Raw genomic sequence first — 27,224 nt, 5'->3', positions numbered from 1 at the left:
GTTCATTCATAAAAGATCACATATTTGTTTTTATCAGTTTTACTGTTTAATTCCAATTTTCCTGCCATTAGGCAGTTTAATATTGTATTTTTCCTGGTTTGAGGTCAGCGCACTATTTTACACAGTACAGGTCTGTTTTTGTGTAAAACAAGAAAGATAAAGAGACCACACTCAAACATATGTTGTCAATTTACTTTAATCGGAGTATACTATTGGTGTTATAGCAAATGCAAACCCCCGCGATTATGTTACCTCAGCATGGACACGGACCATTTGCCCGAAAGCCACTGTTTAAAGATGTCACATGGAGTTAAAGGTCCAGTGTGTAAGATTTAGGTGAGCTTATTTAAATGTGTAGCAGAAATAAGGAAATAAGAATATAATCATGCTGATGTTTTGTTTTTTTGTGTTTTCAATCATCTGAATGTATGCACTTCTCACTTATCCCCCCCAATACGTTCACTTCTAAAACTTAAGTACATTTTATATCCGAGAATTACTTTTGATACTTAAGTACAGTAAATTTAGCATATTTTAAGACTTTTACTCGGTTTGAAATATTATAAAAATGACTTTTCTGTGAGATACTTTAAACTGTGAATGGTAAAACTACAATGGAAAGCAAGGAAATGTGGAGTAAAAGTTGCTAGCCATATAAATAAAGTTAATTGTGTTACTTGAGTACAGTAACAAAGTGTTTTTACATTACAACACTGCACAAGATTATAACTCGATTCTACAATGTAGAAAAACCACGTCTGGACGCCCATGTTGCCCCCATCATGACCTGGTACATGAAGTTGATCTGCTGTGCTCTGCCTCGGCCTGTTTATGCCTCCTCTCCTCGCTGTTATTTGCAGATGTTCATTAGCATATGCATGTGTAATCCGACAGTGAGCCAGCTCAGGCTCCGCCCCCTCCTGAGCGGTGATTGGCCACACTGTTACCGGAGCTGTCAGCTCTGCTCCGGGAAGCTTTTCTCTCCTCGCAGTCCGGTCTAGAGCTGAGCAGCGGCGGGCAGACAGCGGCTAGCGGCAGCCCCCCCCTCAGCCTTTGTCTGCCGGATTAGGAAGCACCGAGAGAGGAGACAGAGCCGCATCCATGCAATAGCACACCTTTTTTTTTTGGAAAATGATAATCTGTGCGAATAAAATGGAGTATCCTCTGAGAAGCCAGTGTCAGCGAGTCCAGAAACAGGTAGGTTAAATGTGACGACATTAAAAAAAAGCCACTTTTAACACAAATGGAGCTAGCGGCTAACGGAGTAGCCTGCGTAATGTTCATTCATTTCGCCGAGCCCTTGGTTTTATGTCAGGAGGAAGATTAAAATGTTACCATGCCCACCGTTTGTTCTGTTTTAAAAAAAATAATAATTTAAATTTAAATCGTATCATCTGCGCAGAAAACGTCGCATGTGTGAAGATAAAAGGTTGAAGCAAACACTTTTTGTGAGTCGCTAAACTTTCACTCAGCGGCTCGAGCCAACTAGCAAAAACTTCTCGTCTAGCTAACTTAGCTAACGGTTTGTGGAGCAAACACAGTCGCGTATGAAACACATTTAAAACCACACGTGAAATGTTAATTCATTTCGTAATTTTGAAGACGAGAGCGCCCACTTTTGCCTCAACACTTTGGGACATTTGTTAGTTTCCATGCTCCTCGGTTAATATGTCACGAAAGCTCGCAGCGTTTCGTCACAACATTAATGCTAACATTATCAGGCAATATTAACACAATAGGCGACTCGAATAAGAACATTTTCTCAGAGGTTAACTGTGTTTTTGTTTGTTTTTGATTAATGAATGAACACCACAATGACTACAGCAGCAGTACATGGTTCTGCCTTTGTTGTTTCACCAGATCACATTTGGGATATAACTGAAGCCTTTGTTAAAAATGCGGTTTGTTTGATAATATTTTATTATATGCTTTATTGAGCTAATAGTTGATTGTATAGTGCAGTGAGAGTGGAGGTGGTTGTTGCAGCTGTAGGTAAGGATGACATCATCTTACGATTTGGGAGATAAATGTCTGAAGTAAAAGCAGCGCAGTTTATCTATTTATCATGATAATAAAAAATGAATCGACACAGCTGTATATGAGGGTGTTTAATCAGCGAGCATTAACGAGAATTGTTCCGTGTTTTGCTGCTGGATGACGGGATACTTTTATTGTGCTGTTATTGCTGTCTGAACTGGACTGCCAATCAAAGTTGTTTTTCTCCTCAGTCGCTGCCTTTTCGGCTTGCAACAGAGTGGGGGCGCTGTCTCGAGTGCACTCCAGCAGGACATGTTTGCTGCAGATTAGAGTCCAGAAATTGAGCAAAACAGGGAGGAATGCGGGCAGCAAGGGATTCAAAACCATACACCCTGGCGTCAAGTCCAAATTTGTCTTACTTTACAAAACCATCACCTCACTGTTTGCTGTTCATATGCACTTGTTTTTCTCTTGGTGTTCACTGAGCAGTTGTGTGTTATGCACAATTATCTATAAGTGATGACAAACAGCCAGTGCCTGTATAAAGGCACAGGTATGTTGCTGAAAAAGAAAAACAACACATTTATACAACATCTTGAAGCAGCTGCACATCATAGCTGTTAAAATGCACAACCAATAATTGTCAGGTGTTGCATTTGATCTCATGGCTTGTTTGTGAACGAAGTGGGTAATGAATAGAGCTGCAATTTAAGATTATTTTCATTATCAATTAATCTGTCCATTGCTTTTTTTTATCAGTTGCTTGGTCCATAAACTGTCATAAAATGATGGAAAATGTTGATCACTCTTTCCAAAATCTCAAAATGGCGACGTCCTTTAATGTCTTGTTTTGTCCACAAACAATGATTCTGCGGTTACCGTCAAAGAAGAGATTGATTAGTTGTTGCAACCCCAGTGTGAAAGTCCTATTAATTGCATATCCCCTCCTCTCTACCTGCCTCTTTGTTTTCTTATGGGTCTGGTCACTCATCAATAAACAGTATGTGGTTTCAGGCTTGCTATTTTTTCTCATCCTGCAGCACAGTGTTTGTGTTTTTCTTGGTTGCGTTGTGTGTGCTGTCCGACCCAGCACTCCCCACCTCCCCATAACCCTCTCTTCAAACCTCATTTGGCTGCAGCTGGTTTGTTTGTGCTACTCCCTCAGTTCAGGTTGCAGAGCCAAAATCTGCCCTGGCTGCTTGTGTTTCCGGCGAATTTCTATTTTTTTTTTTGGAGGGGGGCACTTGCCACTTGGACACTGGTGTATGATAAGGATGGACCCCTCCAAACTCAATCGGAATGCAGATTGAATGTCCTTCTCCTGTTTCTGCAGCACCCCCCTCCCTGCAGCCCCTCCAATACTACCACACACATGTTCAGACACTATACACAGCACACACGTCTCATCTCAAGCTGACACATTTACCCTTGAAGGGCTGGTCGCATAATATTCCAGTTCTTTGTGTGTCGTCCTCACAGTCCTGCACTCTCCTTCATAGACCTGCTCGCACAGTGCTGCTGTTTTGTTTGTCAGGCTGCTATCAAAGCCGGTCTTTGTCTCCACTTACCTTTCCTCTCCTCGGTGACGTCATGGTTGTTTTTCATTTCATCCCTGCCTCTAGCTCTGCTCTGATCAATAAACAAATGACCTCCTCTGTGTTGGGAGGAGAAGATAATTTTTTTTGAATGTCAAATGACCTGCACCTGTAATTCTTTCCCACAACAAGCCTTCTGTGAGGTGTTTTTTTTGTCTTGCAGTCAGACCACTAGTTTGAATTCATCTTGTGATTTTAATACAGCAGCTCTAATATCAACTGTTTTGTTACCCCCAGGCTTGTTTGATTTGGAAAAAATAGCTCTTTTAAGATCAGTTGCTGCTGGGCCAACTGTAAGCAGAATTCATTAGTTTGTGTGCGTAAAGCCTTGATGTGCTTTCGCTTTTTCATACTGTTTGCATCCGTATAAAGTTAACAGAAGTCTGTAATACCAGACATAATCATCTAAAGGACTTCTCATCCTTATCACTTGCTTGTGTTCTTTATTTTTATGTGGACACTGGAGTATATCACGCAAATTATGTCTTCCCAAACAACCTTCCCCTTGTGTATATTGGTCATGCATATTTTTTTATTGATTTGTTCCATAATTTGTTTCAGTAATATGGGATTGATTGTTTTTGTGGTAAATCATTGGAATCCAAAATGGTCCACTAAATCATTCAAGTAGCTGTAAAAAAAAAAAGATGATAAACATACAGTTTTATAGAGACTTCACAGAAAAAAACAACTCAGGAAGTTAAAAGATGTTACAGAGTCCTGGTAAATGCACACATTGCCATAAACATCCGTCTACTTAACCAGGAGATTCAGCTGAGCTTTAAATTTGCTTTCATGTGTACGTAGGTGTCTGCAGGAGAAAAAAAGCTGTATGATGTGTCATTTCCTGATGCACATCCACTGTAGTTCCTGTTTCAATTTGACAGTGCTGTTGTATTTGTCCAGACATGTTTGTACAATTTCACAAAAACACCATTTTTGATTGTTTGATGCCTCTAATGGCAGATCCCATCAAGTGAGTAATGTCATGTTTTTCCACTTTTCTTCTCTGTTGATATTATTCAAAAAATGTTCTCTTGATGGGTGAAAACTGCAGTGGGTTTATCACTTGACTGAGCAGCACAGTGAAGCTGGTGTGGGCAGTGCAGTCACAGTGTGGGCATGGTGTTTTCACTGCTCTAGCAGCAGCATTAACAAATGAATGAGATCAGAGATTATGATTCCCCTTTATTATCTGGTGAAGCTACTAGATTGATCAGACATATGTGCCTTGCTTAGTGACACTTCAGTAGAGTAAAAGCAGGTTTTGTGCCCAAGCGGCATCATTGTACTCTCGTCTTTCAGAAGTGTTTATCTCCTTATATTATCTAATTAAAAACATTTTCCCTTTGGTAAACTAGAATGATTTTATATAACTTACAAATACTGTAATGCACCTGTTTTACCAATCCAAGTATCATGTTTTTTTAAAAAATGTTTTAAATGCACTATGTATCCTTGTGTTCCCCAGACATATAGGTTGATAACCACCATGAGATAATTAAACTAACTAACTAACTTTCCTGTGGCTGTAATAGCTTGATCATGATTTGACAGACAGAGCCACATACAAAACATAAAGATCACCTGAATTTGAAATGCAATAATTAATTTGTGAGCTACCTGTCTTTTTTATAGTTTGAATTGAACAAAATTAAGTAATTTGGGTTACATTAATTTAGTCATAGGAGTTATCAGATTGGAGAGGTGCCAGTAGGTTGAGGTTTGTGTGGTTTCATAATCTTGTACTTATGGTGTGATATTTGGACTTTTTTTGTGGTTCCACTTTCAGAATTGAATCACTCTTAAACACGACAGGCCTTTGTAACTTGGCAGACCTTTATATATATTTAGATATGGTATGAATCTGATCAACAACATGTTTTTGTGCCAGCATGCCAAACATCTTTACAGTTATTTATTTAAGCTGTTTGTATTTTTGAGTTACATTTCTATTTAATATAATGCACTGTTATATCTTGGGTCAGATTGAAATCTATAATATGTTTTAATCACCATTTTAATACATTTGATTTATAGCCCAATATGCCAATATGCATACAATAGACTGAAGCGTGAGCAGTTTAAGGTTAAATGAGTCAACCGTACAGTCATCTTCTACATTGACTGACTGAAAAATGGGATAAGTGGTATTTTAAGTCCTCAAAAAGTCATATTCTACACATGTTTATGGTTTAGTGCTCTGAAAAGCTGGCTTTTTAAACAGTTCTCCTTTCTTTATGGTGCAGTAACCTAGATTCTGCAGAGCAGCATACTAATCAGTCACTGTTTTGTTTGCAAAGAGATACTTGTGTGAATGTGCTCTTGTCAATGGCTCTTTGATTGGCAGGCACCTGTGTGCTCTATGTTACCTCTCTATAACGTCTCTCACATACGTTGACAGACACAACTCTTCGGTCAGGGAATGTGTTCCGAGCTGCGTCTTGTTTAGTGTCGACTCGCGTTGCAGACACGCTGCTTTTTTTATCGTCTTGGCCCTTCTAGCTCTTTGTCTAATGAGCTTCATGTAAACTATGAGATTAGGGAAATATAAACACCAGAATAAGACTCGAGATTTGTTTGGCGTGCAGTGCCGTGAGCATGTCTTCTAAGATTTGAGCATGTTTGTCTGTATGTAGGTCAAGAGGTGGTGGCTGTTGCAGGATCAGGAGGAAACCTTTATCCACTGCAGGCAGGGAGAAGTGAAATATCTCACGGAGTCACCAGCCAGATAAACATGGTGCTGAATGTCAAAGAGCTGTATGGAGTTAAAGGCTCAGTACTCGCTGTTTGCTCCGACAATCTTTGACATACAACAAGTTGAGGTGTCACTGATTAAACAGGTCAGGGCACTCTTGAGATATTAACATCACGTAAGGTGCAGTGTGAAATTAAAGGCAGTGGGTGGCAGTAGAGGACACTTGTGTTTGCTGTTAAAGGTTCATAAAGCAGCTCTTCTCGTAGATCCTGTGTAGAATATGGTCATTATTTGAAATATATACATCATAATGTGTATTGTTTCATGGCCTCTGTATTTTTATGTGTATCGAATCATGAGTTTGTAAAAAAAAACAAAAACGTTTAGGCTGTGCCGCAAAAGATGCCTGAGCCAACATTCATATATAAGGCATTTGGCTTTCATCACTGGCGTGTACTCGGGTTTCAAATACAGGGGAACTAGTCCTCAGGCTAATGTGAGATGGTGAGAGAAGTTATGAAGGCCTGTGCCAATGAGGGACCCTCTTCACATGGGTCTGTTTCTCTTGGCCTCAGGCTCGTCCGCCCAGTCGCTTCAGTGTTTGTGTGTCGGGTCTCGATCGCTTCTTTGCTGCTGCCGAGCTTCCCTCTTTAAGGCCTCCTCAGCCCAACTTTCACATTAGTTCCTTCATCTGTGGTTCCAAGTTCCTCCCTGCATTTAAATCCCCTTTTCAAAAAAAACAAAAAAATAACCTTGGATGGTTTTATTTCCCTGGTTTGATCTGTGCACCAGATTGTTTTTTTTGTTTCTGTCTAATTTCTCCAGGGGTGTTGCATGTCAGTGGCCTTTCATCTACATTTAATGATACTGTAGAAGATTCCCTGCTCTCGCCAACAGAAAGTTAATATCTGCATGTCTGGTGAACTGTCAGCTGACTGTTATTGTAGCTTGTTTTATCTGGAGAAAAAAATGCAATTACTTGCCAGTGGCACTGGTACCACAATCTCACGGCTGTTGCTCTTCTAAGACTGCCTCTGGTCGACTGATTTACAGTGCGGAACACAAGTACAGACCAAAGCACAGACACAGAAGTCTGACCATATCACGAGCCTACCTGCTTTGCCTACCAAATTAGATCCATTCATTCTCCCATAGGGCGTTCTTACTTTCTTTGCAGTGAAAAAGATTAAAGGAGCAGTTCATACTGCACGTATGCACCAGTATTTTGAAGGAAATGTCACTCCTAAATATCAAAGATGATAATTCACTGTGATCACGTTGTGTCTGGCTGCTCAGGGTGATAACCAACACATAGCCTTGATTCATTAATCTGCTGATTATGTTCTCAGTTAACATGATTTACCATAGAAATAGCATGCTTAGGCGTGACAATTTCAAACTGTTTTTTATGTATTTTACAAAGAAAAGCAAAAAAATCAATCTACAGGGATTTTTACAGAAGCTTAAAGTAGCTGGAATTATTCTTTTTAAGTTATTTCTTCTACTTGTTCGATAAAAACAATAAATATTTGTTTCTATAGATGTAGAAAATGATCAAGCCTCTTCTCCCTCTCTGCCCTGTAGGTGGTGGTGAACGGTGAAAAGGAGCGCGTGTCACTTCTGTTTGTGAAGGCTCTGGTCAGCAGAGGGAGTGTTGACGCCGTGTTTCAACAGATGGCCTCTCACCCGCAGTACTTGGAGAGCTTCCTGCGCACACAGCACTACATCCTGCACATGGACGGCCCCTTGCCACTGCCATACCGCCATTACATCGCCATCATGGTCAGTGACCTTGTTGCTTTTGATGATACATGCACATAGGACCTAGGACAACACCAGTTGTTTGTATTGTACTTGAAGCTAAAGAAACAGCATCAAGATGCAATAACAAGCTCTACATATTGAATTGCTTCCTTGATTCCATTCAACCGTTTCTCTCTGTGACCTCCAGGCTGCTGCACGACATCACTGCAACTACCTTGTGTACCTGCACTCCGCTCAGTTTCTGCGAGTGGGCGGTGACCCGTTGTGGTTGCAGGGTTTGGAGGCGGCGCCCCCCCGCCTTCGCCTGCTTGACCACATCAACAAGGTGTTGGCCCACCAACCCTGGTTGACGGCCTGCTCACACATTCAGGTACAGCGAAGTAATGCACAGAGCAAAATGTACATGAACTGTAACAAGACGTGAGAAATAGGATTATTTATGTATTGAGGCTTGGAACTGGGCCTCAAAAACAACTAGAAGGATGTTTTTATTATATATTTTTTAATTAAGCTCAATACCTCGATACTGGTATCACAACTTTTAGTGTCCAGCAAAACTGATAGCAATTTGAACACACATTTGTGCTGATGCATTCAGTACCTAGCTACTGTACAACAAGCCATTTCATATATACAAAGCTTCAGCCGTGTAACACATATTTTGCACTCATTATTATTTATATAAATATTACCAAACCTTAACAAGCCTCTATAGCAGAGTGGACCTTACACTCGCATATAAAATACCACATGACCATTTTGTCTCTGGAAAATGGGCTGAGTCAGGGCTCGGGTACTGATGGGAAGTTGAGATTAAGAACCCCTGCTTTAGATCACTCAGGAAATGTGTAAACAAGTACAAGCAAACATGTCCAAGTTGTTCATGTTGTTTTTCTTCCATTTGTTTGTATTAGTAATGTAATAAAAAAGTGCCCTTGAGGTGTTTAATTGCTTTGACCTGTGTTTCGCTCCAGACCCTTCTGAAGTCCGGTGAGCAGTGCTGGTCGCTGGCTGAGCTGGTGCAGGCCGTGGTCATCCTGGCTCACTGCCACGCACTCTGCAGTTTTGTGTTTGGATGCGACACAGACTCAGACTTTGTCTCTCGCTCCAAATCTCCCAACGGTACCCCTCCGACCTACTGCCCCTTTGATGCTGCCAATGGCAACACCAACGTGCCTCAGTCATTCGCCACTCCGTCCGAACACATAAGACGAAGACGGGTAAATAAACTTAGTATAAATAATATACAATAATAGGAAATACTACATATATGATTGCATTTAATGCTACAGTAATAATTGCAGTAGCTTCTGACATTTTCTCATAAAATAAATAATAACCTGTGGTGTGTGGTGTTTGTGTCAACAGTCTCTGGACTCCAGTTGTGACATGATTTGTCTCAAAGAGAGGATTCAGAAGTCTCAGGAGCAGCATGAGAAGAGAGAAGAGCGCCACCTGCAGACCCAGACACTCCAGCAAACAGGTAACCTACTTGGCTGCAGACACACACACACACACACACACACACACACACACACACACACACACACACACACACACACACACACACACACACACACACACACACACACACACACACAAACACACTGCTTTGATGTAGCCACTCATTTGTGATGGTTATCTTGAAGTGTTAAATTTAGTCCACATGGTGTGAAACCTGAGCAGTCGCCGCTCCTCAGTCCCTCTTATTGACTTACTCGCTCTATCTCTCTTCCTCCATCTCCGTTGCTTTCGTCACTTCTTTTTTTAGATTCCGAAGAAGAGGAGGAGATGATGTGCTTTGCAGACCCGTCTCGATTCATCACAGACCCGGACTTCTGCTACCAGGAGTTTGCGCGTCGAGAGGAGGACCACTTCCAAGTATTCAGAGTTCAGGTGAGGACGTCGGACTTGAACATGAATCATGGGACCAGGTGGTGTTGTCGGTAAACTGAATCCATGGCCACAGGGAATATTTGTCCCAGACTGGAAGATTAGATGAACACGGCTCTCAATTCATGGTCTGTCTTAATGTCGTAGACTGCAAACCGTCACCTGAGCAACCATTCGAGGCCATGACGTCACGCTTCATGGTTTTAAATTTAATCAGAGGAGCTAAACTTCTCTCAGGAACATAACATAAAAGAGCAAATAACAATAGACTACATGTACAATTGACTATAAAAATATACCGTGTAACTGAAATGTGCTTAACAAGAAAAGTAAGATCAGTTACCGTCTAAAGTGAACTGACACATATTACACTGAATAGGCCTTTATCTAACCCGACTTCCTCACTGCTCCACAGTCACACACAGTGTGAGTGGACTGCCAAGTGGCCAGTGGCCAAATTAAGACGTGCGTTACATTTCAGCTATCGAGTCGCTCCAGGCGTTAGCAGCTCAATCAACATTGATTTGCCTTTAAATACACTTGCTTGGTTGGGAACCTAATTTATTCCCTTAAAAGCAATATCTGCAGTCATTGTGGTGTTTAGGTGGTACAATCTTAATGTGTGTCCGTGTAGAGAGTTTCCCTCCTGAGCTCATTTTGCTTAAAAAGGTTGTTGCTGTTGTATTGACTCTGCAGGATTACTCGTGGGAGGACCACGGCTTCTCCTTAGTGAACAGGTTGTATTCGGACATCGGGCATCTCCTGGACGACAGATTCAGGAGTGTGACCAGCCTCCCTTCAATACACAGCTCTGACCTGAAGAGGGCGATCTGGAATTACATCCATTGTGTGTTAGGAATACGGTGAGAACCCATGCTTTATTAATATTATTATCTAACAACTATAAAAACACCCTGACTTATCATTATAAACTTTGGCTAACAAATGTTTGCTTGTGTTTACAGCTATGACGATTACGATTACAGTGAAGTCAATCACTTGCTGGAGCGCGATCTGAAGCTGTACATCAAGGCTGTGGCCTGTTTCCCAGATACCACCAAAACACCAGTGTGTCCGCTGAGTTGGGCTCTTCTTAAAGGTTCAGAGCGGGTAAGAAGGTTTTTACTGAGCCTTTTATTAGAAATATATAACATTTTGAGTTAGTTAATGAGTTGCCGGTGAGTTTTAGAATTGACTTTTAAATCCTTTCCAGGTCTTTATAGTCTAGTGTAGTGTATTAGTCGGTTAAAAATAGAAGTATTTCAGTTTCATATACACAGAATTGTAAAATTATATTGTTCTATGAATGAGGGCAGATAACTTTTGTGAAAGCAGCATTAATGTTCGGGGTTCCAGACTCGCCTTTTCTACTAGGAGCACAGTGTGGCCCCTAACTGAAAATTTTAGGTGCGCAAGCTAAAAATATAGGGGCACACACTGCAAAGCAAATATTCACATATATCAATACTTTGATAATAAATGCAGAAATTACATGTGCTGTTTTTAAATTCACATTTTATTGTTGCAAAATAAACATAAAAAGAGACAAAGTATACAGACGTTACCATCACTGTCATTACAGTACAATATTAGCAAATAAAACAAATAAATGAATAAATAATAACAAAACAATAAAAATAAATAAAATAAAATACCAGCAGCATCCTGCAAATTCTGCGTTCCCCTCATGTTGTGGGTATGGACGGCGACATTCGCAGCTCTTGGAATTTTACCCCGGGATTCCACTGAATTTGCGTCTCCGTCGCGAGAAAAATCCCTGAAACGCGGAACCGCTGCACTCTGACGGAGCTGTGAACGACGCTCATCGGCTCCGTGACAGAAAGCGGCAAATTTACTGGTCGCACATGTGGGAGTAGATGTAAAATTTACTCGCACTCGTCTCATATTTTGATCTGGAGCCCTGAAGTTTATGATCCTCGCCTCTGGAACAACCTGCCAGAGGAGCCGAGAGTCACGTAAACCACTTTTAATTGTTGTTTAATCATATTTAATTGCTTTAATTTTATTGTATGACATTTTTGAAAAGGTGCCATGTAAATAATTTTTCATTGTTTGTACATGTCGGTTTTCTGGGTTCATTCCTTTTCTTTCTCTATCTTCAGATACACGTGAACTTACTGATCATGGAGGCGCGGCTGCAGGCGGAGCTGCTCTACGCTCTCAGAGCCATCACTCAGTACATGATTGCCTAAAGTGCTCGTCGAGGCACACGTTGGAAAACACTTCGCCGGTACAGAGAGACCCAGAGACGTGAGGATGCAGATGCAGTGAAGTGGGACAAGAGCAGCACTTTTGAAGGACACATAAGCTCTATTGTTTTCCCGTAGCCGTGCCTCATGAACATGCTTCTCTCTATTCTTTTTTTTTCTCTCAGAGTTAAATGTATTTGTACCGTAGTGTGCCACAGTCCCCTTCCTAGAGTGAAGTCCTCACATCCAGCATCCTGGCTCTCAAAACGTTACGTGCAATTCTGACTAGCGTTGTTTTTAAATTTTACCTGTTATTATGCGTTTCCAGCTCAGTCCTTTTGGGGGGAAACCGCTTCGGTTGTAGCAGCGTGTTACGGAGGCCATATCTGTCCTTTGTAGTTTGATCAGTCTCCTTTTTTGTATTAACTATGCTTTTCCCAAAAACATATCTCTGTACAAGTTGAATGAATGTCAATGGGAGACCAGGGCCTTTTTTCTTTCCTTTTGTTTTTTGGGACAATCCTAGTCAGTGTTAGAGGACAGTGAAAGGACTGGAGGATGATTATTGTTACTCTCTCCTAGCATTTTGTATTAATGCTGGTCAAGAACAAACACAAACAGTGACACTGCTGGAACTGATCACATCACTATAGTTTCTTTTAATACGCACTTTTTAAAACTTTATATATTTATAATGCAAGGTAGCTTGTTAGTGGACATTGAGAAACACACGGTGTGTGGGTCTGATACCTTTTCATGTCACTGTACGTACGACGGGCGCGTGACAAAACATTTTAAGACTCCTCAAACGTTCAGATTTCTTGCTTTTTTTGTGCTCAAGTGTCCAAGTGAAGTTTCCTCTTAATCCCAGATATTTCAGTGAACTATTGGAAGGATTTTGAACGACGACGACTGACGTTTCGCAGAACACAATTCACTCCTGATAAGAAAAAAAATTGCTCGGTGAGCTGTTTGCTACAGTGAGCCGTTTGCAGTATGGTTGTTTTTCTTTGTTTTCTACTGATGTGCGTCAGAAATGATCAAATCAGACACTTTTCAAACCAAAGGTCATTTAAAAAAAAAAAAAAGAACGACAAAACAAACTGCAGTTTAGCGATGACCTGAGCAGAAGGAAAGTGCACAGACGCAGAAGCTGCTCTGTTCACGAGTTGAAGTTCAGAGCTTTTTTGCTTCAAGCTTTTTTTCCGTGAGCTGTGTCAAAGCCGATTAGCATGCGAGAATACGCGGTACATACAGTTTGCAGAGCAGAACAATGTGCAAAATAGTTGTTAAAACATGTGTATCTTTTCCTCTGTCTTTTTTTATTTCTATCAGTTTTTGTAAACAATGGAGTCCTTATTTTGTTCTGTTTTGTTTTCTGGGTGTGACGCTAGGACCTGTTTGTTGTGCTGCAGCCTGGGTAGACTTAGAGGTGTGACAGACTGTTTAGAGTTAGACGTTAGATTTAGGGAAAACAAAGAAACTGAAGTTCATATCAACTAAAGCAAAAAGCACTGTTAACACAGGTGCCTTCAGGGCTGTGACTCCTGTAAGGCTGAATGTTGCCGCTGGGAAACACCTCTCCACCCGACAAGAGAAGAACTTTTAACTTGTGGTGTTTCCCGCATGAATGGGATCCATGTTTACTTAGACTGGTCGACACCATTTCTGATCAGACACCTTCTACAAGCCCCAGCAACTCGGCAAGAGCCTTTGACACAGATGGATGTTTAAAAAAATAAAATAAAATAAAACTTTAGCTGATTTAAGCAAAACAAAAAAAGGACAATTAATTTAAAAAAAAATAAAATAAGAATAAGTCAAAAACTACAAAAAATGTTTTTTGAAAATGTGAAGAAATGTTTTCTATAAAGATGCTCTATGAAAATAACTGCTGCCTCTGTCTTTCTTCTACAGAATAAAGTGCATTATTGTTTGTTTTAAAAAACGTGATTTAGTACTTTTACTGGATTAGTCTGACTGTGACATCACATTCATTTCAAAGTAAAGGTCATTTTTTGCATTCTGTAAATAGTGACAGCCGTTTAAGGGAGGAAATAAGTGACATGCATGTCTTTCAGAGTTGGTACCAAAGTTTCAGTCTTGTTTAGTACAAAGTGTGCTTTGTTGTTTGCAGAGACAGGTTTTCTTTGTTGAGCTGCAGTTCACACACACACACGCACGCACACACACACCAACTCTGCGAGGATCAGATTAACTGAAACAAATGATGAAAACTGTGAATCTGTCCTTTCTGAACATGAAAGGCTGCGTGAAACATGTTGAATCACATGTTGAGTGAGGAGTTCTGGAAGCTTTTAAAGTATTTACCCTGATAATTCAGAGGAACCTTCAATAAGCAAGAGCAGAAAAGTGCTCGCCTTAGAGCCCTCGACTGAAAAGTGGTTGTAAATAAACTGCTAATGAATGGATTGATAGAATAAAATCACAATAAATACACAGCAGAGAGACATGCATTCAATCAATAATCTTAGATCTAAGATTATACATATACACTTTTGTATCTTATACCCATATTTGTATTGCTTTTAAACAAAGTCTTAATCTGCAGATCTAAACTTTAAGCACAGAAAAAAGATTGCAGATGGTCCTTGGTTTGAAATAATGTTCTTATTTCTAATTCTTTAATGCAGAATTAGTGGATAGCAGCGTCCTCTGGTGGTAGATCTGGAGCACTGCACACAGCATCAACACACTGTTACACCAACAACTCAGACAAAGTGGGTTAAACTGTTTATTGAGTTTGTTTCTGATGTTCAGAACTGTCTGTCATCTCTGGCTCTGACTTTACGATGTGTAAAGAAAGAAGAAGACTGAAGAGGGAGGGAAAAGAAAAGAAAAACAAAAATAAACACATTTAATCAAAAAAATATAAACACAATTGGCATATGCACAATTTAGGCCCACCCCACCCCATCCCTATGGGAAAAAAATTAAACAGAGTAAACCCAGAACCAAAACACTAAAATACTGTGTCAAATGGGGGGCAATTTTTAAAAATGTCAAAGCAAATATACAGGGACTAACCGCTACTGTAACAAAAAAACAAATATGTAGATAGTTGTAATTACATAGAAGGGAAGATACAGGGAAGTCATAATACCACATCTGCCCTTTTCTTTAAAAAAACAAAACAAAAGGTGGTAACAGTAAACTTGACGCAGCTGGTTTTCACAAACCTAACCGTCTTTACACGCTGCACTGAGTCTGTCCTGTCAGTCTGAACGCGATATTTCCAACACCTGAGTGTTAGTGAGGAACAACCTACAGTTAAAAAATAAAATGAGAAGAAAATCATGCAGTTTTTTTTTAAACAAGATGGTCCATTGATTTGGGGGATTTATTTTTTTTAATATATAGATGTTTAAATTAATAATAATAAAACAAATAATAGAAGAGGACTATTGTGTGCCATCTTCTGCCATCACACCAAATCAAGATCTTTGTTCTGAATACAGAAAATTCAAAGGCCCTGACTTGCACCCACTGTGTCACGGCCTTCTCCAGGATGTGTCAGTAATGACATCTAGCACCTTTAAAACAACAACAACAACAATAATAATAATAATTAGCATAAAAGAGGAAAGAAATAAAAGAGAGAGTGCTTTATATAAACCAGAGGCTAACATATCCACAAAGCTACAGTGAAATGATGAATAGTAAGAATTTAACTGCTGGGATGTTATGGACAAATTAATTTACACACTAACACAACATTCTAAATGGGCAAATGAGGGGGAGGAGGATAAATCACAGAATCAAGTGTGTCCTAACATCGTGCTATAGTGTTTTTGAATGTTGGCAGTTATTAAAAACAGAAAGAAAAAACATCGGAACATTGGGACAGGCTGGTACTGATGGACACGACGGGAGAGATGTGACGCGACGTGATTCTTTTTCTTTCTTTTCGTCTCCGGGAAAACAAAACAAAAGATGTGGCGTGTTTGTTTCCAGTCAAAGAAAATGTGTAGTAAAAAAAAAAAAAACTTTTGTCACGTTTTCAGATCACATCTGTGCAGAGTCGTGTTTTCTTCCAAAGTGACCCTGAGAGGTAACGGTTGCATTAGTCTTGTTTTGAGATGAGAAGGCGGCACGGCAGAGTTTTTGTTAAAAAAAATTAAAGAAAAAAAAATTAATGCAAGAAATGAAATGAGGCAGATTATTGGGATTCGTTTTAGATTTTTTTTTTTTTAAAAAGGGTGTCGTTCTAACTCAGATTTAATGTTTAAAGGCGACTCTTTGCGAAGCTTATGTACATGGAGATACTGTGTCGAGCTGAAGCGCTCCATAAATGCCATGCGAATGCAATTATTAGTGTTCCTTTGGTTATGTAAAAAAAAAAAAAAAAAAAAAAAACTACATGCATCTCATCCTGTACAAAAATAAAAAGTATAGAAAATTACCGTTAAAAATCATCTGCAAAAGTTTCCTCCGTCGTAAAAAAAAAAGAAGAATCATCATCATTACTAATATATTTATATGTGTTAATATCTCATTTGTTACCTCCAACTAAATTGTATATTAAAAACTATCATCAAATATACTCTTTTTTTCGTACGTCTCACACAGTGATTTTAATTCATTTCTTGTGATATTAGTAATTAACGCGTGAGGAGGATAAATGTGACACCTTTGACAAAAATATCAGGACAAATCTTAAATAGCAAAACCCTTCAAGAAGCAGAATTTGTTGTTGTTTTTTGTCAAATTTCCTTCAAGATTTCATTTTGTTCTCCTGATAATAAATCTGCATAGCATGACAACATGTACATTATATATATATTTTTTTCCTCTTTTAAAAAATACATATATTTTTTTCTGTTATAATGAAATGGTACAACCCTTAATGTGGATGTATTCTCTAAGTTCGGGGGTCCCTGTGTGTCCCAGGAAACCGAATAAGTGCCTTGAAAATGCACAGGAAAAAGACCATTTGAGAGTGGAGGCATATTGCTGTGTAAGACAGTGTCATAATACTTGGCCAACCAATCACTTGTTGGCAAATAAATTTACCCTTGAATGCCCCGTGTATGTCACAAATCACATTTCTTCATTTTTTTTTTTAGTTGAACTGCACGTCAGGGAGGGGAAGAAAAACACCCTCAAACTAAAAAATTTACCAAAAAAAACACACTGGATTGAAAAAAATGCCAAACTGCAAATACACACGCTCCCTAACTGAACCACCAAATTAGATCTAGATGATAAAAACAATGTTCTTCAACAGCAATATATATATAAAAATGTTATAATAGTTTAATATAGTGTATATCACTATAAGAGGTATAACACAAATAACTCTTATTAGGACTGTCCAACCTCAGATGAGTGAAATGTTTTGCTGTTTGTCATTTTCTTTTTTATTTATTTAAACCACAGTTAAGTGTCTGGTTTCTTAAACTAAAAAAAAATAAAAAATCAGTCTTTAAACTTGAAGGAAATTACGACTGACGTATGAACTTGTTTTTGTTTTGTTCCTCTAAAGGGAATCCGAATTTGAGTCCCAAGATGTTTCGCATCTAGCGTTCGTCCAGTCTTTTATTTTTAAAAATATATCTTTTCACCCGGTTACCACACAGTCGCCGTCCTCACAGTTCTTACTTCCTCTGGAGGAGAGGAGCTGGTGCAGCAGCGTCAGGTCAGACGACGATCAAACAGCATTTGGTCTGGCAATTCGTGCGAAGCGCTGCTGATGATGATGGGGAAACTGGCCATTTCTCCACACACACAGTCCGCCAAGTCTTCAGAACAAGTGGGAGGGGGGGGGGGGGTACCATATCGACCATAAAGCTATCGTGGTGAAACATAACTGTACCATAAACTCCCTGCAGTGGGAAGCTCATGATTTTTTTTTAACTCTAAAAAGCCTTTTTGTCACACGTCTCAAAAAATGATCAGTAAAGATTCAAAAGGTAAAAATGGCAGCAGCCAAACTGTTGTTAAAAAAACGGAGAATGTGTGCATAAGTAGCTGCATCTCCTCCCTGTCCTCTGCATGTGTTGGCACATGACGTGAGTGAGGTCTGTTTTTTTTTAGTCTTTAAAAGTCCAAGTGGAAGTTTGTGAATCAGCCACCGGGGGGAGGAGGAATGCACCGTGTCGTTTAGTTGTAATGGTGGAGCTCTTCTTCTGTGGAGATCAGTTCCTGCAGGAGAAGACAACCAAACGGTCACTGGTGACAGTCAAATTAACACTAGCGTGTGTGATACGCGGACGAGTCTGTCCGCGATTGGCAAGGACCGGCTAGATATTGGCTTTACGCGGCGACGTCTAGCAGCAGCTTTTGTGTACATCCAAGAAAGCAGCTGTCTTTCTATTTGTCTGTGTCTCAGCCTTTGTCTTGTGTCATCCAGATCACTGACAATGCTCCTGGTCTGCTTTGTTTGTAATCTGCTGAACTTGTTTCTGTACATGATGTGACACCTACTGCACGTCCTGGCAGTGGGATCCCCCTCCTCTGTGGCTCTTCCTGAGGTTTGCCCCTGTACAAGTGAGTTTTTCATTACTCGATGTGAGGGTCTAAGGACAGAGGGTCTAAAGACAGAGGGTCTAAGGATAGAGGGTCTAAGTATAGAGTACAGATGGTGTCACTTGCTGTACAGACTGTAAAGCCCTTCGAGGCAGTTGTTGTTAATATCTCCAACTATAAAGCAAAGGCAGTACATTGTGCGATTTCCACTGATCTAAAAATTGTTTCTCAGATAAAAAATGTTGTGAGTCTGAAGTAGTCACCTTTTTTATGATACAGTATAGAGTCGAAAAATTGATAAGATCATTGACAGCGGTATTGTTTAGGGCAGTGAATCCCAGATTGTGGGCTATGAGAGGTCATAAAAAAGGTATGTTTAGGTCAACGGCCTTGCTTTTTGCAAATGCAGAAAGAACAACACCCTTTCTGATAGGTGAAGGCCACCGTAGTTTCCTGCCACACTTGAGAAAGGGAGGGGAGAAGGGGTGGAGTCTAACCATTAGATGTCACTAACTGGAACAGTCTGTACCTTTAAGAAATAAATAATATATAAATGATTCTAGTCGTGTGTGTTAATCAGTGTTTGCTGAGAGTACTCGTCGGTGTACCTGGCTTCTTGTGGTCAGCTGAAGAATTAGCTGGGGACCCAGTTGTGAGCGGAGCCTTGTGCGGTGGCCGGGCCTGCATAGCTTTGGGTACCAGGCAACATGGGGTCAAAGTTGAAGTCAAGGCCGTCTCCGTCCATGAGGTCACTGTTGATGATGTAGTCCACGTCACAATCCAGGTTTTCCGTGAACATCTCTATGTCCAAATCGGTGGGCAGTCTGTCCTGACCGCTGGGGAGGAAGGACGGAGCTCCAAAGTGACCCATCGTCTGCGGACCCACGCCGTGCCCTCCGTGAAGAGAGCCCATTGCTGGCATCACGGCGTGCTGGGCTTTGAGCACGGAGAGCTGTGATGGGTCCTGCGACATACCTGAGAGGATCATCCCCAACCCTAAGTGGGAGTGATGCTGGTGGTGTTGTTGTGAGTGCTGGTGCAGGTGGTGCTGCTGCTGCTGCTGCTGTGGCTGCATCTGAGTCTGCAGAGCCATGGGGGGGGCCACCGTGTTTGGCTCCAGCCCTTTACCTAAGAGCAGCTGATTGGGTCTGGACCTCACGCCCACCACAGATGAACCCAAACCCATCAGGCCTACCCTTCCGGGACTGGGCATGATGGGATCCACCTGGGTCATCAGAACATCGCTCGGAGGAGGGGAGTCAGAGGTCAGCAATGCCTCCAGACTGGAGGGCACGTGGCTGCTGTAGTGACCGCTCCCGCGAGAGCCAGAGCCAGACATGGGGTTGAAGAGGGAGTTGCTGAAGGTGGATGGCTCTTTGCTGCTGGGTCCACACTGGGAGATGGAAGCCTGGGTCTGGGTCTGGGTGTGGGTGTGAGTGGGGGCCTGCGGAAGGTTAGATGATTGCAGCTGATGGAAGGAGGAGAAGCTGGATCCTCGAGGCAGCAGCGTGGAGGCGGACGGCAGTGGAGTGGGAGGTGCCGGTGGGGCTGTGCTGGGACTGGCCCCTGCCTGCTGCCCAGTCATCAACGTGAGGCCGTCGATCAGATCCAGATCCTCCATGAGGGTTTCAGTGAGGGTGGGGGTCAAGCTCCTGGCAGGGTATCTCCCCAACAGCCCGTCCTCCGGCAGGCTGTCATCATCCTCCTGTCCAGGAGCAATGGGGGACAGACGTCCACTCAGGGTGCTGGCATTAGAGCTCGTGCGTGGACGGAAAGTGGTCCACATGTCAGTGTCGTCCAGGCTGCCACGAGATGAGGGGCTACTGCTGTTGACCCCCCATTTGGGAAACTGCTGGGATGAATTGGGGCTGTCCGCACCCGCCGAGCCTGTGCTCCCGTCACCTTGCAGTGTCCCTCCGGCACTGGCGAGGCCGGCCGCTCCCGCCTGCTTCTTTGTCTGCTTGGCCCTCATGCGACTCTTGAGCAGTTTGCTGCTGTTGTCCATGGAGGCGGCTCGACGGCGAGGAGCTTTCCCAGTCTTCCCTCCTTCTGGGTTGAGCATCCACCAGGAGCTCTTTCCTGTCGACTCATTGTGGACCCTCAGGAACTTGTTGTGGAGTGATAGGTTGTGGCGGATGGAATTCTGAGATCAAGGTGCAGAACAAGAAGAAAAGTTTAATTACTACTTACATCATACATCAACACAGTCAAAGTTTAAATTATTTTATTGAAACCAAAACATGGCTTCACATGGACATAAATTATACTGAATTACAGTTTTTTTTTTTTTTAATAATAATTTTGAGATTCATGATACAGAAATTTGTCGTCTTAAATACTAATCTGGGAGAACATTTCTCTCCTCTAATATTCCCAGTTTTTCCACTCCTTCTTTTTACATCCTGAAATCAGAATTATTTACATTTTAACAAAAAAAACATCAAGCACATGTGTGCCCTGATGAAGACTATCGAGTTGAAATGTACCGATTTTAAACGTCTCAATTATACTTTTTGGGCTTTCTTTAAGGATCAAAATGACAAAGCAATTCTGGGTAATGATGACTGTCCTATATATTATTTCTTTGTTTTAATATTTAAAGAGAGTAGTCGACCTAACCCTAAGCAAACTGTGAAAATGGGTTGCGAGTATTTACAGAATTGTTTAAGAGGTTTACGAGCTAATAAAAGGTTTCCATGATGTCTCAGTCTTCTTCATCTGTATGGATATTGTTTCATTTATTGTAAAACTTGGCTTGATCTTGTTTTTGCTACTTCTTCTTTTTGCCTGTTGTCACTTTTCCTCAGGTGTTTCTGAATCTGTGAAGTCACTTACTAAACCCACAGTTACATTGACTATTATACGTCCTAACGTTGCTTCTATAAATCATATTACTGTCATTATAAACATACACTCACTGGCCACTTCCTTTAGGTCCACCTGCTCGACTGCTCGTTAGCGTAAACAATTGATTAGCCAATCACACGGCAGCAACTGGGTGTATTTAAAGCGTGTAGACATGGTCCAGACGAACTTCTGAACTTCTAAACTGACTTTGAACATGGCCTGGATGCTGGTGCCAGACAGGCTGCTCTCTGTATTTCAGAAACTACTGATGTGGGATTTTCATTCACACTCACATAAATCTCTGATATTCACAAAGAATGGTCTGAAAAGGAGAACATATCCAGCGAGCAGAACTTCTTTGGGTGAAAACTGTTATGATCATGTGCATTTTGTGTGCGTTTAGGTAGTTAATCCTCCCTGTCAGAGGGAGGTGCTGCTCCTGTTGTGTTGCGTCTCCCCTTGATTGTTGCAGGTGGTGAGTGGAGATGCTGATTGGCCAGGAGCTGATCAGGTCAGCTGTTAAAGGACACCTGCTGGAGATGTCTCCCTCTCTCTCTTTGCCCTGACTTCCAGCCAGACCATGCTGACCTGTGTCCTGATGTGTAGATTTGACTGTTTTCTGTTAGGGAGGCAGGTAAGATTCCTGTATTTTATTTACCATTTACTTTTTGGATAGGTCATTTGGTTTTTCTATTGATAGAGATTGTGTTTGTTATTTTGGACTTGCTCACCCTGAAGTTTTAAACCATGTGTTTAAAATGCATTTGTTGGACTGCAACTTTTGGTCGTCTTGGTCTCTGGGAGTTAGGAAAAAGGGGAAGCACTTTTATGTTACACTCTAGTTACCCCTAGGCCTGGGCGTAACGGTACACATTAAGTATATAGATGCACTGTTTATATATAAAACTATTATGTAATATTATTAATAATTTATAATAACTACTCCACCTTGTTCAATTTCAAGTCTGTGTTTCTATGGAATGACATGAATTGTAAAACTGTAAATCATTAACTTATGGCTCTTAAAGCTTGATTTTGAAGTGATGCAGTAAAACACCACACACGCAAGGTAGCTCAGTGGTAGAGTGAGACGTCTTTGAACTTGAAGGTTGTGGGTTTGATTCCTGCCTCTGCTTGTCTACATGTTGATGTTTCATGTTGCTCCTGATGGCAGCGTGTGAATATGTGTGAAAGTATGAGTGAATGGGTGTGAATGGCAAAACTGTAGTGTAAAGCAGCGTTGAGTGGCTGTCAAGATTAGAAAAGCGCTATAGGAATACAGACCATTTGTTTACTTCCATTCATCTGGAATTTGGAAGCCTAAACAAAGAGTTGTCCCTAACTAGTTAATGCCTAACCTTTAACCTAACCACCATTCAAACCTTATAAAAACATCACCAGTTTGCCAGAGATGATCATCTGCCTCATTTGGACCAGGTTTTGGTCTCCATGAGGACTTCTGGTCCCGACAAGCTGAGTGTTTATGCCTGATCCTGTTCTCAAGAGTTAAGTACACACACACTCACCTTCCATCCTGCTGAGCTGTTGCTGTCTCCTTTGTCTCTGAAGTAAGGCACCGTCTTCACCATCCACTCGTAGATCTGTGCCAGGGTCAGCCTCTTCTCAGGTGAGTCCTCGATGGCCTGGCAGATCAGATCCGCGTAGCTCTGGTTCCCCCACGCGTTGCGCCGGGACGAACCTTTCCGCGGCGTGGCGCCGGCTCCGCCTACACCGGCCGCGACTCCGCCCTCGGCCGTCGCCGCCTTCTCGGGCTCGGACGTGATTTGCTGCGGCTCGGGCTTGTCCTCGTCGGCGGGCGGTGTACCGGCGGCGGACTCGGCGCCATCCGCGCCCTCCGCTTTGACAGTGGAGATGTCTGGTCTGGGCAGAGGCCACGTGCAGGAGCGGGGTCTGCTCTGCGGCTCAAAATCTGGGTCAATCGGGGGCACCGATGAGTCCTCCATGACTGTCCGCTGGATGTACGCTCAAACACAAAGGCGGGAGCCACTTACAACATCCACCTTTAAAATGTAAAGCCAACTTTGAGCGGATGATGCTTTAAAAAAAACAAAAAAAAAACAAGAAAACAAGACGCTTCACCCACTGAGGGGCCTAAAGGAGAGACGTAATAATCTGGACACACCAACAGCCTCGGGTAATCCTCAGATTGGAGATTAGGGAACCCAAATAATCTCCTTAATAGTAACTATCATAAACCTTCCGATTTATATAGAATGAATGAGGACTGAGACGTGAGTCTCTTTGTTTGAATGGAAAACAAAAGTGAGTGCAGAGTGGCAGCGAGCAGCAAAACATCTGGATCTGCACACAGTCTGGATTAATCACAAAACCATGGATTTGAATGTAAAATATTAGAAATTCAAATATTTGTCAATTATGGCTGCCACTAACACTTATAACAAATATATGGGCTGAATATTTTCTTGATTATTTGATCTTGCTATCCATACAATATCAATATATTATCAAAATTGTCAGTGGGAAAATGATGCAAAAGTGCACTATAAAGAATCAATGGGTAACGATTTACAATAAAAAATATTACTATACGTTTAGTACCTGATTTATCAAGTTAGGTATATGTTAAAAGTCTAGATATCTTTTTATATAATATACTGTAAAACTATAAAGGGCACAAACAGGATTAATCCCGCCTCTCTGTCTCCACTTGTAAACAACGTGGTGTCTGAGCGTCTCCTAAAAAACCAAAACAGACCAATTTTAAATTAAATTAACATAAAATAAAAACAAAATTACCCCCAAAAGCCAGTCCGGTGAGTGAAAGAGTAAAAAAACCCGTCCGATTATCCGAGCATCCACTGTCTTTTAAGTTTAAAAAACCAGCTGTGGCCTTTAATTAAAGCCACAAAACAACCGCAGAGGAGCCGAGCAATGAACGCGGGTAAAAACAGACGGAGGTGGTTTTAGTCGTGATGAGCGAGTACAAACGTGAGGACGGCGGCGAGGAGGTGAGTAAAGTCCGGGCTTTAGGTCTGAACGTTCCGCCGCCACATTGCGGGCAGGCGCATGTCACCATCTGCCATGTTTCTCCACACTCCTGCCGCGGCACACGATGCTTGCACAAAACTCCTCCTTCGACCGCGGCCTCAACTCGGCCGATCTTTGCCCGATGTGTCGGTAAAGCAAGCGGACAACCACGAAGTGTGTTCCCGGCTGCTGGGTGAAGCTGGCCGTCCTCCGAGCTCCGGGTGAAGCTCCCCACTTCACTCGCCGCACTTTGAAAACAGCACGACAGCAACGTTAGCTGGTTAAGCTGCTGCTACTCCAGAGTTTACAATCCGTGGAAAAGTCCGCGAAAACCGTCGCACAACTCCCTTCAAGTTTCCGCTTCAGGTCAGCGGTGAGTTCGGCGGGGGTTCCTGTCGTCGTTTCGCCCCGAATATTCACTGATTCGCAGTCTTTTTGACTTGTTTTGTTTTGTTTTGTTTTGACTCGAGGCGAAGACTCCCTTCTGACGTCTGTTTACCACTGTCAGGCAACGCGTACTGCGCAGGCGTCGAGGGGAATTCTGGGAAACGGAGTCATTCCGGTGACAGCGCACAGACGTAAACAGCAGCTTGAGAGGGGCAACATGTACCGGTGTAGTGGAACATGATGTAATCGTTTTTTAAAAGTGTGCTAAGCGCCAAATACATGAAGGATATTTAAAGTAGCCTGTTAGCGACCTGTGCTGTAATAGAAGCAGACTACACTTCATTCACAATTAATTTGCAATTATTTGCAATTGAATTATAGATGTCTCTAATTCTAGTTTCAGATATCTACAACATCATTAGGACTATCTGACACTTAGTTCAAGATATCTAAAATGGAGATATCTTCGGTTGTGGATAATTAAAGATATCTCAAACTTGAATTATGACTAATCATAATGACATACCGATTAAATACCGCCACTTAAGATTTATCAAATAACAAATACATAGAATTAATGTGATTCATTAAACATATTGCTCTCTATGTAATGACTGGTTTATTTATTAAAATATTAGAAAAACATATATTAGGAAAAAAAATATCATAATTATAAACTATACTATGCACAAATGTGCTTCTATTTATATTGTGAATTGTGTCGCAATAGTGTGCCATCTTTAAAAAGAGGGGGTCTTCAAATAAACATTTAGGGAAACACTGTGCTGACTTCAAAAACACATAAATGTAGCACAGCAATAAATATGTGTCTGCATTCAGGACAAATACTGACAAGTTCCCCTGCTGCTTTTGGGGTCAAAATCATCAGGGGGACTTCAGTTTCTGTAACTCAGTTTCAGGACTTTGAAAAATTGCAGTCCTATAGTCAATAATGTCTAATATGTTGTTCTGAATAGTTCGACACATATTTAACATAAATACAGGGGCAGAAAATACAATGGAGGGGATTAAGGTCCCTGATCCAGACTGGTGGGCCCTGGCTCATTCAAAATAACTGCAAAACACTGTAAAGATGCTTCACTACAAGTAAAAGTCCAGGGGGCTTTTTTACAACAGCAGTCTCACCATTAGATGTCACTAATTCTAAGACACTGGACCTTTAGGAAATTCAGGATTAAAGAGATGGCCACGATTGACCTAGTCAGATAATGGCCCTTTTCCACTATGGGGCCACGCCTCAGCTCGCTTGGAACCTCACCAGAGCAGGTACTAAAAAAGGTACCTGGTACTAGGGACTATGCTAAAGGAAATGCAACTTTACTGTGCGTAACCAAGGCGAGTTGAGTCAGTGGAAACACGCCATATGTCTATCCTGGCCTCATGCATTTCATATAGGCCAAGCCAGGATTAGGGTACAGTACAGTTTGGTCAAGTCAGGCTCAAATAATTCTGTATCACTTGCAGAAATTAAACTAGGTTATGTGCATTTGGTGGGGGGGGGGGGGAAATCAACCTCTATCTAACATATAAACAAGCCTAAATGTATTATTAGATGTCAAATTCTCAAACACTGGTGCTAATATTCACATGCAGATGTAATCAAAATGTTCACTGAATTAAAGTGACCTGAATATGTTTCATTAACGTACAGCTGCAGCTGTGCTGAGTGTAGCGGGATCCTCTTCGCGCTATTTCCTCGTGATTGCCTCCTTGGTTGCCATTAATAGAACTTCAACAAGATATGTGTCCTCATGTGCTGTGTTTTTCTTATGTCAGATTGTCTAAATATAGCATGTCCGCATGTCTCGGGTAATTCCTGGCCTATAATATCACTGCCAACCCTATACATAATGTCATCTCACTTTTGAAGTAGCCACAGTCACCCAATCGAACACTGACACGTGTTGAGATGTAATCACTGATTTTGTTGTACATTAAAATGCCTCTCCTCATGTCCCTTTGAAACTAGTAGTAGTAGTAGTAGTAGTTGTCGCGCTTTTATTCACTCACACAACATACTGTAGGTAGTTACACACAGTAGTGGCCAAATATGCACAGACAGAAACGTGTCTGTAACCAAATATCCTCCCCTTCTGAAGAAAAAATATACATCAAGGACAAGTTGCATAATCATGTGATGGGAATAAAATGCACTGTCCTCATCCCTCACAAAGTTTTATTTGCAGCTTATGCGAGACACCAGTCATCTGGTTTAGACAAATATAATGACGGCCTGTCTTTTATTTCACCACATTTCTAATCACTCTGCCAAATACCAGTGATTCAGAGCTGACAGTGATTTGTCTTTTATTGGTTGACTTTTGGTTGACAGGA

At 41.4% G+C, this 27,224-nt stretch overlaps 2 protein-coding genes across 2 annotated transcripts; one reads left to right on the top strand and one right to left on the bottom strand.

Moving 5' to 3' along the window:
• The first annotated feature begins 1,001 nt into the window (after window positions 1–1,001).
• On the top strand, window positions 1,002–14,019 carry sesn4 (sestrin 4). Its single transcript, XM_083891791.1, has 9 exons — window positions 1,002–1,197; window positions 7,855–8,052; window positions 8,222–8,404; window positions 9,009–9,254; window positions 9,403–9,517; window positions 9,806–9,930; window positions 10,624–10,790; window positions 10,893–11,037; window positions 12,051–14,019. Exons 1-9 carry the CDS (start codon window positions 1,132–1,134, stop codon window positions 12,138–12,140), a joined length of 1,335 nt encoding a protein of 444 aa, XP_083747917.1. The 5' UTR covers window positions 1,002–1,131; the 3' UTR covers window positions 12,141–14,019.
• A 4,215-nt stretch (window positions 14,020–18,234) lies between these two features.
• foxo4 (forkhead box O4) lies at window positions 18,235–23,518 on the bottom strand. The gene is made up of 3 exons (XM_083891585.1): window positions 23,000–23,518; window positions 19,235–20,769; window positions 18,235–18,302 (listed from the first exon to the last, which is right to left on the bottom strand). The coding sequence occupies exons 1-2, from the start codon at window positions 23,435–23,437 to the stop codon at window positions 19,261–19,263; spliced, it is 1,947 nt and encodes a 648-aa protein (XP_083747711.1). The 5' UTR covers window positions 23,438–23,518; the 3' UTR covers window positions 18,235–18,302; window positions 19,235–19,260.
• Between the last annotated feature and the right edge of the window lie 3,706 nt (window positions 23,519–27,224).

This window comes from Microchirus variegatus (genome assembly GCF_963457635.1).
Source record: "Microchirus variegatus genome assembly, chromosome: 6".
Classification (NCBI taxonomy): Eukaryota; Metazoa; Chordata; class Actinopteri; order Pleuronectiformes; family Soleidae; genus Microchirus; species Microchirus variegatus.
This window is presented reverse-complemented; position numbering and strand designations above follow the sequence as displayed.